Source organism: Aulostomus chinensis, chromosome 2 (assembly GCF_037954235.1).
Source record: "Aulostomus chinensis isolate RoL2024-O1b breed Wild chromosome 2, RoL_Achi_v1.0, whole genome shotgun sequence".
NCBI lineage: Eukaryota > Metazoa > Chordata > Actinopteri > Syngnathiformes > Aulostomidae > Aulostomus > Aulostomus chinensis.
Window position 1 is genome coordinate 21,920,512 of NC_141321.1, and position 16,689 is coordinate 21,937,200.

The 16,689-nt window shown below is 42.0% G+C and overlaps 2 protein-coding genes across 4 annotated transcripts in view; one reads left to right on the top strand and one right to left on the bottom strand.

Moving 5' to 3' along the window:
- On the top strand, nt 1–14,477 carry LOC147269441 (mitochondrial inner membrane m-AAA protease component AFG3L2-like). Of its 3 annotated transcripts, none has more exons than XM_086184746.1 (17): nt 1–196; nt 3,011–3,104; nt 3,206–3,265; nt 3,344–3,462; nt 4,242–4,391; nt 4,488–4,562; nt 5,276–5,400; nt 5,487–5,760; nt 5,836–5,973; nt 6,105–6,258; nt 6,340–6,447; nt 7,487–7,612; nt 7,701–7,811; nt 8,619–8,734; nt 8,839–9,039; nt 9,880–10,074; nt 10,569–14,477. In XM_086184746.1, the coding sequence occupies exons 1-17, from the start codon at nt 77–79 to the stop codon at nt 10,791–10,793; spliced, it is 2,391 nt and encodes a 796-aa protein (XP_086040872.1). In that variant the 5' UTR covers nt 1–76; the 3' UTR covers nt 10,794–14,477. The 3 variants fall into 3 exon arrangements, with proteins under 3 accessions (XP_086040872.1, XP_086040882.1, XP_086040891.1); XM_086184756.1 differs by having other exon boundaries at nt 3,014–3,104; XM_086184765.1 differs by lacking the exons at nt 1–196; nt 3,011–3,104 and having other exon boundaries at nt 3,177–3,462; nt 4,297–4,391.
- The window catches only part of dbndd1 (dysbindin domain containing 1), a 15,457-nt gene continuing 12,362 nt past the window's right edge, over nt 13,595–16,689 (bottom strand). Inside the window, exon 4 of the mRNA XM_086184902.1 lies at nt 13,595–14,849. Within this exon, the coding sequence (XP_086041028.1) occupies nt 14,695–14,849 (155 nt within the window). The 3' untranslated portion in view covers nt 13,595–14,694. The remainder of the gene's footprint in view (nt 14,850–16,689) is intronic.

Consider the following 16,689-nt stretch of genomic DNA (forward strand, 5'->3'; position numbering starts at 1 on the left):
TCTGCACCGGCTGCACGGTGTTTGTTAATACTTCCACAGAACAGTCCGCGGAAGACCGGAGACGTTGACAATCGTGATGGGACTGCTGTCTGCGAGTGTCGGACCCTTCCGGAACCGAGTTCGGACAGTTCGTACGTGGAGTCGAGATTTCACCTCCTTCTCTACTTCTTTTCACCGAGGCGATGCAGTCGCGCTGGTACGTGTTAGTTGTCGTTTTTGTGTCAACGTCCGTTGTTTGACTGTATTGTAACTTGGATAAACGTTTGCTGCAGGAGCATCAGTTGGGTCAGTAGTGAGGTGCAGCAGCTCCTGAGTCGGGACGAGTACTCAAAGCCTTCACCCCAGGAAAATACCACACCGCGAGGGTACTGTTACCCTGCAGTTACCCTGCAGCAGTCATGCATGCACTGGGGATTTAGTTTATCAAAGTAACTAAAGCCAGAAAATCTGCTACAAAAAAAAAAAAAATTTAAAAAGTTAATATTTACTAAAGCTTTCTATATCGTAAGGTCGTCACTCATGTCAATGCAGGATTATTATCATCTTATTATTATTATTATTATCATCATCTTTATTATTATTATTATCATCTTTATTATTATTAGTTGTAATAGTATTGTAGCAGTTGGTTGGGGAATGGGAAGCTAATTCATTCTATTTCTTTTTCATTTCAACTGTTTATTTTGATCTTTAATCAACTGTTGGGATGGTTTGTGAACATTCTGGTACTCATATTGGCACTATTACATTGATAAGCGTGCGTTGTTGCAAAACTCTTGAATTGTAAACTATTTAGTAGCTGAAGCTGGTAACTAATTGTAGCTGACAGGTATTTATTTCCCTCTGAGATGGTGTTTGTTAACGAATGCTTGTGGGGTGAGAGCAGAACCCCAATGGTGAACAATCACCTCGATGTGGTTCCAGTGCACTGCTGTCGTGGGAAAGAACACCGTGTTCCTGAGACGGAAAGATCATGGAAACCAAACAAGCTGAAGCGCTGTTTATGTATCATTCCTAAATTGACTGTAATCTCACCAAATTACTGTCGGAAAATCCTCCCGTTTATTGTTTGGTTTCCTCCGTTTCATGATGTTTGTGTGTGTGTGTGTGTGTGTGTGTGTGTGTGTGTGTGTGTGTGTGTGTGAACACAAAGAGAACGTGCTTTTCTGGTTCCCCAGAGAGCCGCAGCATCTGCCAGTTCTGAGGCGGTTCTGGCTGCTCCGTGTCAGTGCTGGTGCTGACAGATATGCAGATTATCCGAGTGTGACTTCCAAGTGCTCCAGAAGAAGTTTACCAATAATTTAGTTGTACTTCTATTTGTAGCGGGATCAGGATTGGGCTGGATCAGGTCCATTTGTGATCTTACCATCATGCTGTATTGGAGCCAGTCCTGAGCTGTGGAACCGGTCCTGTACTGGGAGAACAACGGAGTTTTTCAGACTTTTTTTTTTTTTTTTAGCATAATTTGCATTTAAACAGGGATTAAGGAAGGAGGTACATTCTTAAACAGAAATGAAATTCATGCGACCTCTGCAGTGAGATTATTGCACAGGATGTTTAATTTCACAGTGACTGACTGTTTTCATAACAACAAAATGAGGATTGAGGGTCAGCCGCTGTGATTAAGTATCTTATTTAGACTCTCATCAGTGGAAGTTGTATCAAGTTGCATTTAAAGGACAAGATTTAAGTGCAGATTGGCAGTGTTGGATAACAATATCACCCTTTGCATTTCTGCAGTTGCAGACTTTGAGATGCAAATTGTTGCCATAACAGGAAGTGAGGAGATGTCGTGGATGGCACAACGGACAGCAGCGAACGTGTCTCACTGCCAGCAATCTCACTTAAGGTTCTCTTAGAGCAAGGGTGGGCAATCATGTGCCATGGAGGGCCGTGTGTATGCAGGTTTTCCTTCCAGCCAAACACTTTAACAGGTGATTCCACTGATTAACACTCCTCTGTGGCTGAAGGTGTGTTAATCAGTGGAATCACCTGTTAAAGTGTTTGGTTGGAAGGAAAACCTGCATACACACGGCCCTCCATGGCACATGGTTGCCCACCCCTGTCTTAGAGTAACATATGTGGCTTCAATTTTCTATCTCTAAGGCACTCAAAGCACTTTCAGCCATTCTCTAATTTGGGTTCTCTGTCCATTGGTCTGCCACGTTCTCTTTTAACATCATGTCTCAGAAATGCCTTCAGGTCAGGGCACAGGATCTTTCTGTGTGGAGTCTCCATGTTCTCCCTGTTCCTGTGTGGGTTCTCTCTGGTACTCCAGCTTCCTCCCACAGTCCAAAGACATCAAGAGGGGACGAGGCTGACTGATACTCTAAATTGACTGTAGGTGTGACTGTGAGTGTGAATGGTTGTCTGTCTCTATGTATTGGCCCTGTGATGGACTGGTGACCTGTCCAGGGTGAACTCTGCCTGTTGCCGAAAGGCTGCTGGGATAGGCTCCAGCCCCCCACCCCCCTGTGACCCTTAACAGGATAAGCAGTAGAAAATGGCTGGATGGATGTCCGGTAGTTTTGACGTAATGCTGGTGACAGAACAGTACCTGAAGGGAGGAAATCTTTGCGTAGACCAGTGTTAGAACGTTTCGTCATGTCAGAGGGATTTGCCCAAAAATACTCAGCCCATGCTGCGCCTCTCCACCTCTGGTCTGCTTAAACCTGCTGTCAATCTCAATCGAACCAACAGACGAAGCTCAGCCGAGGTTATTAGGTTAGTGTGACACTGTCCAGTACGCTGAGTCTTAATGAGATTTCGGTAATCTTGTAAACAGATGTTTAGAAAAACATTGACAAAATTTCTCACATTAGCATCAGAGTTAGTCTGCAGTTGGATATCAGCTGCTTGATGGAACTGTGTTTCACCAGCGTCATTGTGTTGATAACAAAACATAACAGTTTGAACTAATGCCTCTCTGTGACGTCTTTGTGTTCTACTGTTCTTTTTGTGGCCCCGCCTCCCTTGCTAATATACTCACCATATAGTACATTTATTTCAGAAGACGTCACTGACCCAGAGGAGGTGTGGAGGATTATATCAACACAGTGTCCCTCTGGTTCGCTTACTCAGCTCAAACAAACCACCACCGAGAGGTAATGCAGCTTCTGATGTAGTTGCGCTGGATCATTTTGACCCACATCTTATTTAGATTAGCGTGTGAGGCATTTCCTTTGTTTGTTTTCGGTATATTCAGGGTTTGAAAAGTTTTTCCCAAAGAGCGAAGGAACCTCAAGCGCCAACAAATCAGCTGGAGGTTTGACTCGTCACGTGTACAACTTATATTTTCAGTTTTTCTTTTGCAGTGGATGACTCGTTCTCCTCTAATCTGCAGATGAAAATACCAAAAAGCAAGAATCTTTGGGGAGAGAAGGACGAGATGCAAATGAAGAGGGAGATGAAAGACAAAGTGGAGAGAAAAAGGAAGAATCCCAGTGGTGGACGTATTTTCAGGTGTCCGATATTGTCAGGTTTATTTGATGACATGTTCTCTGTTGCGGTTGATAATTATTCCATCATCATTAAGCGTTAAGGTGACACTAACAATGCAGAACATACCACATAAATGGATATGGAGCTTTATGAGGTCATAATTCTGACTGGGTATCAAACTTTGCTGCTTTAATGGCTCCGATCAGATTGTTTCAGCTCCGTCTCAGTTCTTTTTTTTTTTTTTTAATACCAAAGTTCAGGTCCTAAGGATAAAACCTCTTAGTTTCTATTTAGACCCTAATGTTGTAAAACTGCTGCAAGTGGAAAAATGCTAATGTGCTGAAACAAAAACTGAAGATTTGAAACCCAAATTAGGTTCAACCACATTTTGGTAATATGGTTTATATTTCCATTTTGTGAAACGGAGTGTGTGAAAATGTCAAGGAGCTGAAAACCAAAGACTTTCAGCATAGTGTTTAATCTTCAATTTGTTTAAATGGATTTTAAATGGTAGAGACAAAGGATAACGTTCAGGAGCCAGTATAGGAAAAAAAATACCCTGTTAGCCACCCTTGATTATTAGAATGTTCTTCTGACTAAAGGCAATGCTATGGAACTCAATTTGAACTCATTTTCATGTTAAAATATCCCCCTCACTTTATCTCATCTAGTCAGAAATGAAAGACCACTGAAATCAGCATTACCTTCAATCCACCGCGTGTGTTCCTGTGTTCTTTTTCAGTAACACACTTAAATAATCTCTCCTTTAATCAAATGATGAACCATCATGTCTCTAACAGGATAATTTCCCGCTGGATGAAAGAGCAGCACGTAACCTTGCTGTGGGTGTTGCAGGCATGGCCTCAGCTTTCTTCTACTTTTATCTGCGGGAGACAGGAGCCCAGATCTCCTGGTGGGACTTTGTGCATTGCTACTTGAGCAGAGGTCTGGTAAGGGGGTGACATTGTTTCCTTTTTGGTATCTTCCTAATGTGGATGTCGCTCCCCGTTATGTTTGTTCTTCATCAAATGGGAATGTCTCCGCAGGTGGATCACCTGGAAGTTGTCAACAAGCAATATGTTAAAGTCATTCCTGCCACTGGAGTGAACACATCAGAGGCGGTTAGTAGCCAGAAAATGATTCAATGACACCGATAAAAGGCAGTCCTCAAAGCGGTGCCTCCTGTGCACGAGTGTGTTCGAAAACCAGTCTACATAATCTTTTTTAAAGTTTTGCCAAAATGATGAAAAGTGGTCCAAGTTGCGTGAAACACAGCACCAAGGCTGAAGTGGGCTGCAGATTTCTGGGTTCACCAGGGTTTTAGATTGGTGCTGATAACAGCTGGGGCCGATATTAATCTGTTCCCATTACAGACAAAAACCAGATGTTAGCGGGTGTTAGCATCTATGTCCAGTGTGTCACAGTTTAACCAAACCCTGTCGGTCACCTTCCTCTGTCTAGCTGTAGTCTGTTTTTGATGGTGGTGCATGATGTGCTTGGACCTGTGCCCCTGTTGTTGAGTACTGCATGGTCCCCATTAACACCGTGCCGTATCATCCAATGTGACATTTTTGGTGAGAAGTGATACTTTGTGGATTCATGAATGTTTGTGTTTGCGCAGTTCTCAAGACAATGCTGATGCTGTTTGTGACCAAAGACATAGTTTTCTAATCCCCATTTATAACATTTCTGCAAAAAATATCAAATCTCTCACTTCTATGTGGCAGGTGTCGCGGTATTGAAACTGACTGAACTGCATTTTGTATCATTACTAGCAAAAATCTGTTTTGTGTTTTCTGTGTGTCAAATGTCACGTCTTGTGTGTCTGTTTCAGAGCTATTTGTGGTTCAACATCGGCAGCGTCGAATCATTTGAGCGGAACCTGGAATTAGCTCAGCAGGAACTGGGTTTGGAGTCCTCTCACAAAGTACCCGTCTTCTACAGCAGCGAGAGTGACGGGTGAGAAACCTGATCTCTTGGGTACCTTGGTAGCGAGTGGCTGGGCTCATTCCAGGCTGATTGAGCCGCTGTCTCTTTCTCTGCAGGACACTCTTGTTAAACATCCTCCCATCCTTATTACTGGTTGGCTTCTTACTTCTGGCAATACGGCACGGGCCAATGGGAGGAACTCAAGGAGGAAGAGCACGAGGAAACCCCTTCAGCGTGAATGAATCCAAAGCCAAGTTAATAAAAGACAACATCAGTGTTCGGTTCAAGGATGTTGCAGGTTGTGAAGAAGCCAAAATGGAGATTTTGGAGTTTGTCAATTTCTTGAAGAACCCCCGTCAGTACAGGGACCTGGGAGCCAAGATCCCGAAGGTACGCCATCTCTCTAGAGTTGATCATGATGTCAGAATTCTTTGCTGGTGTGACACTTCATACCTCATTCTTCAGGGTGCAGTGTTATCAGGTCCACCTGGAACTGGGAAGACTTTGCTGGCTAAAGCCACTGCAGGAGAGGCCAGCGTACCTTTCATCACCGTCAATGGCTCAGAGTTCCATGAAATGTTTGTTGGCGTGGGTGCCGCAAGGGTCAGTACTGGGCTGAACGCAGGACTTAGCTGAATGATAGGTCATATTTGAGTTGATGCTTCACCATGAATTCACGTATGATTAAATTTCATTTTGGAAACTCAACAAATCTCTGTTCTTTCCAATATCAGATAAGAGATACGTTTGCCATGGCTCGTAAAAACGCCCCCTGCATCCTTTTCATCGATGAGATCGATGCAGTGGGCCGGAAGAGAGGCAGAGGAAACTCTGGTGACCAGAGCGAACAAGAAAACACACTCAACCAGCTACTCGTAGAAATGGATGGTGAGAACTTACCTTTACTTTCTCTGTCTTTGTAAGCTTCTTCCATCCCTGATGTAAAACATCTTTGATTTTTCATCACAGGGTTCAACAGCTGCACCAATGTGGTTGTTTTAGCTGGAACCAATCGGGCTGATATCCTGGATCCGGCGCTGATGAGGCCGGGACGCTTCGATCGCCACATATACATAGGTGCTCAGTAGTCCACCATTTTAGTGAAATTTAGGTAATGTTTCTTTTGAATTTATGATTACCAAATTAGATGAGGGATGCCCCATTATAACAGGACATCCCTGATATTTGCAGATAATAGTCATTTTTTAATATATGCGTTTCGTTGATCTCAGAGATCTATCAGAAAGATTTCTGTCAATGCCATTTCATCAGCTTGACACTCTCATTATGTTTTCATGGTTTGACTTTAAAAAACACCTTCAAGCCTTTTAGTTGTCATTGAGGGATGTCACTTAAAGTGAACATGCACTTTTATGTTTGAGGTTAGGATATTTGATCTATTTCTGTCTGCAATGATCTAATTTACTCTGTAGTGTTGCTGGAAAATGGTGGGTGGGGCCAGCACTCACCGACAATGCAAACTGGATCAAAATAAGAGGGAAGACTTTCCTTAAAGGATGGATTAGAAAACTAGCTGCTGATGCTAACAACATTAGCCACTGTGTTTCTGAGTGTCTGTGCTTTCTCCTCTGGTGTTGCACCTAAAACTGTGTCTCCCCACTCACACCTCTCTCCCTATAAGCGCTATCTGCTGCTCTACAGTGAGTTTTCAGCATCGCACCTGCTCGGTTTGATGCGCTGGATTTGCATTAACACAATTCATTTTGTTGCGGACATTCAAATATATCAGTCAGGAAGCACATTAATAAGAATTCTGTCTATGCACAGTGTCTAAAGGCGCTTGTTGTCATGAAAATGAGCTGTGAAATACACATCCTGGGAGTGTAGTACAGTATCATTGTAATCTATGACAGAGTTGACATATTAGTCCATTTGAAACACCTTGACTAAGTTTAAAACTTTATTTCTTAAAATTATGGTTTCTGTGCTCGAGAGATTGTGGCCTGTTCATCAGTTATTGTGATGTGATGATGCTTAACTTCTACTGCAGCATTTTATAAACCTACTTTTGCTCATTATAATATTCCCCCTTCAGCTAGTTGATGTCCTGAAAGTCATTTGTTACTCATGACATGTTTGCTCCCTTCTTCTCCAGGCCCACCAGATATAAAGGGCAGAGCGTCCATTTTTAAGCTGCATTTGAAACCCTTGAAGTTGGACTCAAGTATAGAAGTTGTGGCTTTAGCCAGGAGGTTAGCTGCCTTAACTCCAGGTTTTACTGGTAAGAACTGACAGTGCTTTTCTACGTCTTTTGTTTTAATCTCTAGTTTTGTGTGTCAAACCTGATTGTTGCCTCTTGTGTATTTCAGGGGCTGATATTGCCAATGTGTGTAATGAGGCTGCTCTAATAGCAGCGCGCCACAGCAACCCGTACATCAACACCAAACACTTCGAGCACGCGGTCGACAGGGTTATTGGAGGTACGTTACAAACATGTTTGATAGATGGTATTTGCCAGAATTGATGATGGTTTACATGGATTTCAATGCAAATATTTGTGAAAGTGGTGGACCAACTTACACACAAAAAATGATCTGCCAGGGGAAACGTTAAATTTTGAATTAAAAAAACTCCAAGGTAAGATTGGATAGATGTGTTGCCGGGTTGAAGATCTGTGTGAAGCTTCCACCTGTAGGAATGTTACAGCTTTTAAGCAGCAACATTCATATCTGAAGCATCAGTGTAACTATGCTCTATTCGAATCGGATGTACAAGCCAAACCAAACTCCAGGAGCTGGAGAACATGAGTCTCCTCAGGAAGAAAAATACCTGTCCCTTCCTTTAGTATTGTGTGTTCAGTTCACTTTTTTATTGATTTTGACCCAAAGGTCCCATGCAATGAGCTCTTAGTCATCTGTTAAAAAAAAAAAAAGCCTCCAAGTGAAAACGGCATTTCGCCTGCATGGTAAATCAACATAACTTCATTAGCCTTCAAGTTATTCCTTCAAAGACATCGATATAAAAAGTACATTATATAATACATTATATAATCCACATAAGGTAAACATCTAGAAGATGATAATTCTACTACTTCAATTTCTCACTTTTTATCTAATTTTATTTCTTTAGTGATCCATGACCAAATCTTTATTTCAAGACGTGCTCCATCGATCGAGTGTTAATTTTATTTTATCTCATGCAGACTTCACTGCATCAGCTTAAATCTATACAAATGTCAGACAAACTGCGTACACTGCACTTTATTAAGTCGGTGTCTTTGCTCTCAGGTCTTGAGAAAAAGACACGCGTGTTGCAGCTACCAGAAAAGACCACTGTGGCGTATCACGAGGCTGGACATGCTGTTGCTGGCTGGTTCCTAGAACATGCAGACCCTCTACTTAAAGTACACACAGTTTCATGCTGCTTCTTTTCTCTAATTTCTAAGTTTTTGATTTGCATTCAAACTATGTTCACCAAACAATCACACTGACAGCTCTCCTTTCACAGGTGTCAATTGTTCCCAGAGGAAAGGGTCTGGGTTACGCTCAGTATTTACCCAAGGAACAGTACCTGTTCACCCAGGAGCAGATGTTTGACCGGATGTGCATGATGCTCGGGGGGCGAGTAGCTGAACAGGTTTTCTTTCATCGCATCACCACTGGGGCACAAGATGACCTCAGGAAAGTCACACAGTCAGCCTATGCACAGGTGATCTGTCAGCATCTGGAAAACACCATGAATCAGCATTATTGTGAACGTATTTGGTCTTACACATTGTGAGATTGTTTAACCCTCAGTTTAGTCTTACAGACAAGAAGGAAAGCCTGATGGCTGTTGATAACTCCTTGCTCCTGGCATCCATCGTGTGTCTCTTGCAACCACCAGGGCTGGAAAGAGGTACACCACAGGAATGCCAGACAAATAGCCATCAGGCTTTGCTTGCCTGCAAGACTAAACTGAGGGATAAAACAAGTCATTAAGTACGACAGTCCCAATTTGTGCATCCGAACATTTCATGAATGAGACTCATTGTATTATGTTTATGATGTTGTTGATGATTCTGCAGCCCAGAGTCATTCATTCATATTACCAGGAATCGCACATTCCAGCGTTGAAATACAAGGTTTTAACTCTGAGATGGTGGCACATTTAAGAGCTCATATTCAACTTCCCTCCAGCTTATAAAATTAGTTATTCCCATCCAAATATTTAGAGGCCTTGAAGTTGGATTTTTTTGTGAAATGTTGGTGGCCTACATGTGACTGCACGCGTGCGTCACTATTATTGTAACAGTACTCCACTGTACTCTTAAATTTGCAGTTGATCTGTTGCAGTCGCAGTATAAAGGCATGTGTGGATTCCGTCTTACTATAAAACGGATTTCCAAGTCCTTGGCTTGTAATAACCTTCCCTTTTATCAGAGTGCACCACGTAATGGCTCGTCAAAGAATGAGGGTGCAACCAAAAGACTATCTCAGCTAAAGCAGATATTTGTCATTTGACATATGAAAATGTAAACATCGGTTCTCATGTCTCCTGGTATTTTAGGTTGTACAGTTTGGAATGAGTGAGGCGTTGGGCCAGATGTCTTTCGACCTCCCTCAGCAGGGTGACCTGGTCATGGAGAAGCCCTTCAGTGAGCCTACAGCCCAGCTCATAGACCAGGAGGTCCGCCAGCTCATAGAGGCTGCCTTCCAACGAACACTACAGCTTGTCACTGACAAAAAAGTCATGGTGGAGAAGGTGAGAACTGTGTAGAGAGTGGTGTGCAAGATGGAAACGATGACTTCTTACGGGTGCGGCATGAGTATGTAATTTTCCGTGTGAGGAGCAGCGAGCGGTGAGATCCTCCACACAGGCACCACATTTATTGGCACACAAAATCACCAGATAATTGAGAGCTGTTTGTGTTCGATATTATCGGACCAGGATTTGCTTCCAAACTATTTTTGATACCAGAAATGTTTTTGGCTGACCTTCAATCAGTGAATGTGAAAACAACTTTTCTCAGGTCAGAGATCTTTCCACGCAGTGAAGTTCAAACATTCAACAAGAAGATGAACACATTCTTTCCTTTATTACCATCAGCAGTGTTAAATTCCACACGTTTCCGTTGTTGTTTCACAAGCACCTTTTGGTCTTGTTTCCATTTAAGTCTTTTTTTCAAAAATGCATTGCCAAACTAAATTCCTTTTAACTGATATAATTTGCTGATTAGAACGCTTCCTCTGTTGCAGGTGGCACAACGTCTCCTAGAACGAGAGATTCTAGACAAAGACGACATGGTGGAACTACTGGGACCGCGTCCTTTTCATGAGAAATCATCGTATGAGGATTTTGTAGGACAGGGGGAACTTGAAGAAGACACCCTCTTACCTGAGGGACTGAAGAACTGGAACAGAAACAAAGAGGATGACAAGCATCAGCAGAATCAATCAAGCAAATCAGCCGTCTTCTTGTAGGAGGATCTCTGGTGCAGTTTGGTCTTCCCTCATCTGCAGGCTGTCAAGAGAAACAATCCCGATCTCGTCCCACTGACAGCTTCAACAGTAGGGACAGTTGTGTGTTTTTTAATTACCTCCAGTATGTGCAATCTTTTTATTGTGTTTTTTAAAATATTGCGTATATTCCAGCAGGATAACAACCGTTTTTAAGCAGTTTCTAGGACTCTTAACTGCTCATGTGACTGACAGTCAGACAAGACCACCGCCCAGCAGATACACCCCCCCATAGTGCCTGTCAAAGCCTGTTTTCAGCCTTCAATGACAATTATGATAAACAAGGACCAGAAATTCAGTGTTTACTTCTCTTACATCACATGGAATGTTACTAAAACAACTATTACAAGCCACAATGTTGCTTGTATCTCCAGCATCCTATAAGGTTTGTAATCTTATATATATTCATATCAAATAAGAGGCATTATTAGTATGGCATCCAGCAAACTAAATAAGTCCGTTTATCTTTCTGTCACTCACTTCCAAAACCAACACGTGTGCACTTCTCAGCCTGAGCCAAAAGGGATCTGCAACTCTGCAATGGCACAATGATCATGAGAAATGCATTTGTCTTTCTGCTTTTTCACTGAAGGGGGCGCTGATGTCAACTCAAACTGAATGTTCACAGTGGTTGCTTTAATGTTAGGGTGTATTAAAGAGGGTAAACTCAGGCATTTTTGAAGGCCAGTTGTGAATGTTCCTGGAGATACTTTCTACTACATAAATGCAGTAAAATCGGCCAACACACCACAAAATAACTTCTTGTCATATTCATGAAAGTTATTAGGTCAAATTGGAAAGAAAAACAGCAGAGTTCAAATGAGACTATATGTTTAAATTTAGAATGAGTGATATCATGTGAGAGGTAGGTTTCCTGATATCGACACACAGTTCCGACATCATGTGATGGTACCATGTAATTAAATTGCCAGGACAATTGTCTTCAACTAAACACAATCTCAGCATAATAGTGCTTAGTCAATCCATTGATTTTCTTCCACTTATCCTGTTAAGGGTTGCGGGGGGGCTGGAGCCTATCCCAGCAGCCTTCAGGAGAGAGGCGGGTTCACCCTGGACAGGTCACCAGAACCCACACAGGCACAGGGAGAACATGCAGACTCCACACAGAAAGATCCCGTGCCTGAGCCGGGGCTGAAACCCGGAACCTTCTTGCTGTGAGGCGACAATGCCGAACACTGCACCACCGTGCCGCCCACTAGTGCTTAATCTTAACTGAAAAATATATTTGTACATGTTGTCCATGAAAGCATTACAGGGTTGATCACATGAATCCTGAACTGTTTTCTTCTGGTCCTCAGGGTTTCATAGTGATAGAGTAAACAAGCAAGTATAAACTGCAACACAAACACACTCACACTCAGAGCTGCCTCTTCTACAGACCGTTGACTCCAAAGCGTTCAGACTACCTCAGTCTCCATATTTGTAATGGTCTCTTGTGAATAACATTTTCTGAACAATTCTAATGTTCTAGTTCTCTTTACAGTCACGTTCTGCTTGAATATGCAGGTTTCCAGTAGGAGCAGGCTGTGTCGGCACCAAAGACACAACTATACACTTTGTGCGGGCTGTTGCTGTGTCAGTCTTGGTAAAAGCTATTTGGGTTTTTGTCGGCTTGATCATGTACTGTTTTTGCTGATGAGTATCTCTTTTTACATGTCAGAAAGGATTAGAAATTAAAATGCGAGGGTAAAGGAAAGACTGACTATGTGAAGCTGTTGTGGCTCAGAGAGAAATTAAAAAGATTTTATGCATTAAATTGTCAATTTATTTTAGTTTATTTGCCTAATTTCTTGGCATAAATGTCAGAATTCTTTGCCGTGTAAACAATGTTTCGATCATTATTCTTGCATCACGCACCCAGCATGATTAATGCTGTCGAATAACGTGAGTGCTGTTCGGAACGCGACAATTACCACATTAACCTCCTGAAAACACCTACTCTTCTCCCTCCATTAAAAATTCCAGATTACTTTAATATATGAATATTTTTCATTTCACTGGCTCAAGTGAAGGTAAGATCTGGAGGCCCTAATTCTCTTGATGTAGAAGCTATTAAAAAAGAAAAACCTCGAGTTTTGCAGTATATGAAGTAAACTAAAAACTAAAATATTCACAAAAACATACTAGGCAATACAATTTAATAAAAAGAGATGTGTTCTGTATTAACAGGCTTATACTAATGGCTGGAACTAATTTGGAGTATCCAGATCGCTTCAAATGGAAGCTGTTAACTTATAGTGTGTCTGACAAAACAAAAACATTTTTGTATTTAAATCATATAAAGAATAGGAGGCAATGAACTGTAGTAAAAAGGGGTGTTTCTAGCCTTGTAATTATGGAAGGAGATTTGGGTCTCTAGGTCACTCAAATGGAAGAAATTAAAGGATGGAAAAAAGTACAATGGATTTTGAATTAAAAATAGTCATTCTTTGTAAAAAGCCTGTCTTAGTGACTACAACCTCTGACCAAAGCACAGAGGAATAAAATTACATTTTTGACCTGTGGGTGGCTCTGAGTTTCACACTGAAATTAATACAGTGTCTACAGTAGACACATTAACTGTTTACTTCTCCCATGTTTAACTCCCTGAATCCACTCTAACTCCTGCAGCTTGTCCCACTGGACCGATTTCAGTGTAACGACTGAAAGTATCGTCAGAAAAAAATGACACTCCAGTTCCTCCCACAGTTCCGAATATTGTAATCTAACAAATCACACAAAAAACATTGTTTTCTGAGATTTGATTTATTCTCTTACCAGCAGTGTTACTTCTGATCCATGTTGACTCAGCATTCAGAATTATTGGCACCTCTGGTGTAGACAAGCTAAATGATAAATAAATCAAGTCATCATAAACTGCTTTTGTTAAAAAGATTAAAGTGTTGCATCTGTAGCTCGTTCATCTCCTGTGAGATAATTACGAATAGTTGGCACTTCATTGCTTTTTTGGTCTTCATGCAAATCCTCTTGTCTGTGTAATTCTACTACATCTTATGTAGTACACATCCAGTGAATGCATCACCTTTGAATACCAACTTTGGATTGAAGATGCGGCAGTCATCATTTCCAAAATGATAAAATAATGGAAAGAAACAATCCAGTCAATTGTTGAAAATGTTTAGAGAGTAGAAAAGTGTTTTGATTCTCACATTCATCTTGGTCTGTTTATCTTTTAACTTTGTCTGCACCAACTGCCAGTAATTTTTGAGGGCTCTGTAAAAGTTCAGTGAGAAAAGTGCAGTACTTTTATTTAGGCAATTGTCATTACACCACATGACGACAAATAATTGATAGGGCTTGGCCTCGCTGAAACCCACTTCCACTGCTCAAGTTCCTTTGCAAGCAACGGAACGCCTCCCGCTAAGTGAATCTCATGCCCTGCTATTTTGATGTAAATCTCAGTCAACTTGAACTTGTATTTGGTGCTTGTCTAGACGTCCAGGCTTTGTCCACCCTGAGATGCTGTAAGAATGGAGGAGCTGTTACTCTGCCGACCTCATACCCTGTCTTTCATTCAAAAAAACTAAGCTTAAAATCTTCTGGCAGCACAGAGTGCATTAAGAACCCTTTGCATGAAAAACATGATTGTGTTTGTGTGCATGAGCGAGCGAGAGAGAAAGAGAGAGAGGGAGGGAGGGAGACAGAGAGAGAGTGTGTATGTGGGTATTGCACATCTTTAGAATGCAGAGCACAGTGTCCAGAGTTCTCCCTGAACTCATCTGTTCAGCACCATGAAACATTACGTGAGTGCACAGTGGCCTGGTTCTCTTCGTGTTCTCACTCTGGCTGTGTCTGTCTGGTCTGGGTTTTTTCTCTCTGTGGTCCCGCTGTTTCACATCAGACCTCACGGCTGCTTCTGCCTTTCCATCTTCATTAAAGGCTCAGCGGTGTCTGAGTCACTGTGGTGCTTTCTCTCTCGAGGGGTCTCGACCTTGCTGCTGCGCGTCCACGAGGGGGAGCGCATGTACCCACCTCTGGGCAGCACCGGCTGATGGGAACCTAGAAAACAGAGCTTGTGTTCTGATCCAGAGGTCTAAAATAGTGGCATATATGAACAAAGAGGCTTCATCGTTTAAACAGGGCTTGGAAGTCATGATAATGTTTACTGGCATGAAAAGGAATTATTCTTAAGCTGCTAAAGGTGGATTGTATCACCAGAGCTCTATCCATCAAGACCATTAACTCTCAGTAGCAGCGCGTGCACACACACACACACACACACACAGAACACAAGCTAGCGCTAAACAGGTTGTCCATGGAGGATTATAGGCATGACACTTGTAATATTTCTGGATCTTATTGATTGAATATAGGTGCTTTGCAAGGCTCTGTTGAGATGAGATAAGAATCCGGTCTATGTGATGTCTCACACAAACAGCAGCAGAAATTCTCTAAATGTCGCTACACATTCTCTTTAAGTATTGCTGTACTCTTGGCCACTTAGCCGCCATAGAATGATGTGATTGTTCAGTTTTGTAGCTATTTCAGTTTCACGCCACTTGGTGGTGATGTCAAACCTTTCCTTAGGAGAGCAAGGCGCCAGACACAAAGCTGACTGGTTTCTATGGTGTATGTTAGTTAAGTGAACACTCCTGCATCCTCAAAGCTCCAGATCCTCACACACATTGGAGACAGACAAAGAAGGGGGCGTGGGGTTGTTGGGTGGAGTGAGAATATTGATCGCTTCAGATTGATGGTGTCTCCTCTGGATTTTAATGAGCAGGACAACAATCTGCTGGGGTGAGTCTGCTGCACCAAACACCTGCCACTTCATGTCTGCTGGATTTATGAACTTATATGAATGTGCGTCTGCTACATATCGTGTTTACATTCATGAATGTGCACACAGTGCATGTTTCCATCTATCATTTGCTTTTTTTGCACTAGTAGGCTATTTGATTAAATGACTGGTGCCCTCAGAAAACCCCAACAGGAATGTCTGCCCACCAGAGAGGTCACTTTAAAACCTCCCTACAACATAAATAGATGCTCTCTCTCTCTCTCCCTCCCTCCATCCCTCTCTCTCTCTCTCTCTCTCTCCCCCTCCCTCCCTATCTCTCTCTCTCTCTCTCTCTCTCTCTCTCTCTCTCTCTCTCTCTTGCTGTCTTTGTCATACAATGTACCCTCAGCTATGAGGTACTGTGAAGTACCTCCTTTGTGCGGCTGCCCAGCAGCCATTAGACTCCTCTGTCAGCATGCTGCATAACTTAATGTTTTTGAAACCCTGGACTGTGAAAAGCACAAGGAAGGCAAAAAGAGTGTTCATATCTGTACCTACATAGTACATGCAAACACATGCGCCACGACGTCCTTGTCTTTCAAACCATTAAAGGGAAACAACACTCATTTCCATAATCCTAGCACAGCTCTATTGGTTATTGCAAAGTATTTTCAAGGAGTAAATAATTTGTGGAGTCATGAAAAGCTTGAAGCAGCACCGGGGGCACTGGTTTGAGATGGGATTGCACTTTTTGCATTAGTAGCGCTCTTCTAGTACATCGATCACAATTTCTTGTTTTTAAAGGGTAATCAACCACTGAATGAATGATTCATCAAGAAGATCCAAAAACAAGAAGCCAACACACTTGACAAATCAGTCTTTTGTTTGTTAAATCGAGTGCAGTTCTAGAAAGAAAGACTTTATGAAACATTGACGGGAGCACATTATTTGCTGTGAATTTTAGTTATGATGTATAATTAGAAAACGACCATTTAGTTCGGAAATTTCATGGAATAACAAGTTAATCCACCGAATAAGCTAGAAAATAGGACAAGAGAAGTGAAAGGGATAAAATAAACACATGACTAAAGAAAACAAACAAGACATAAGCATCTATTA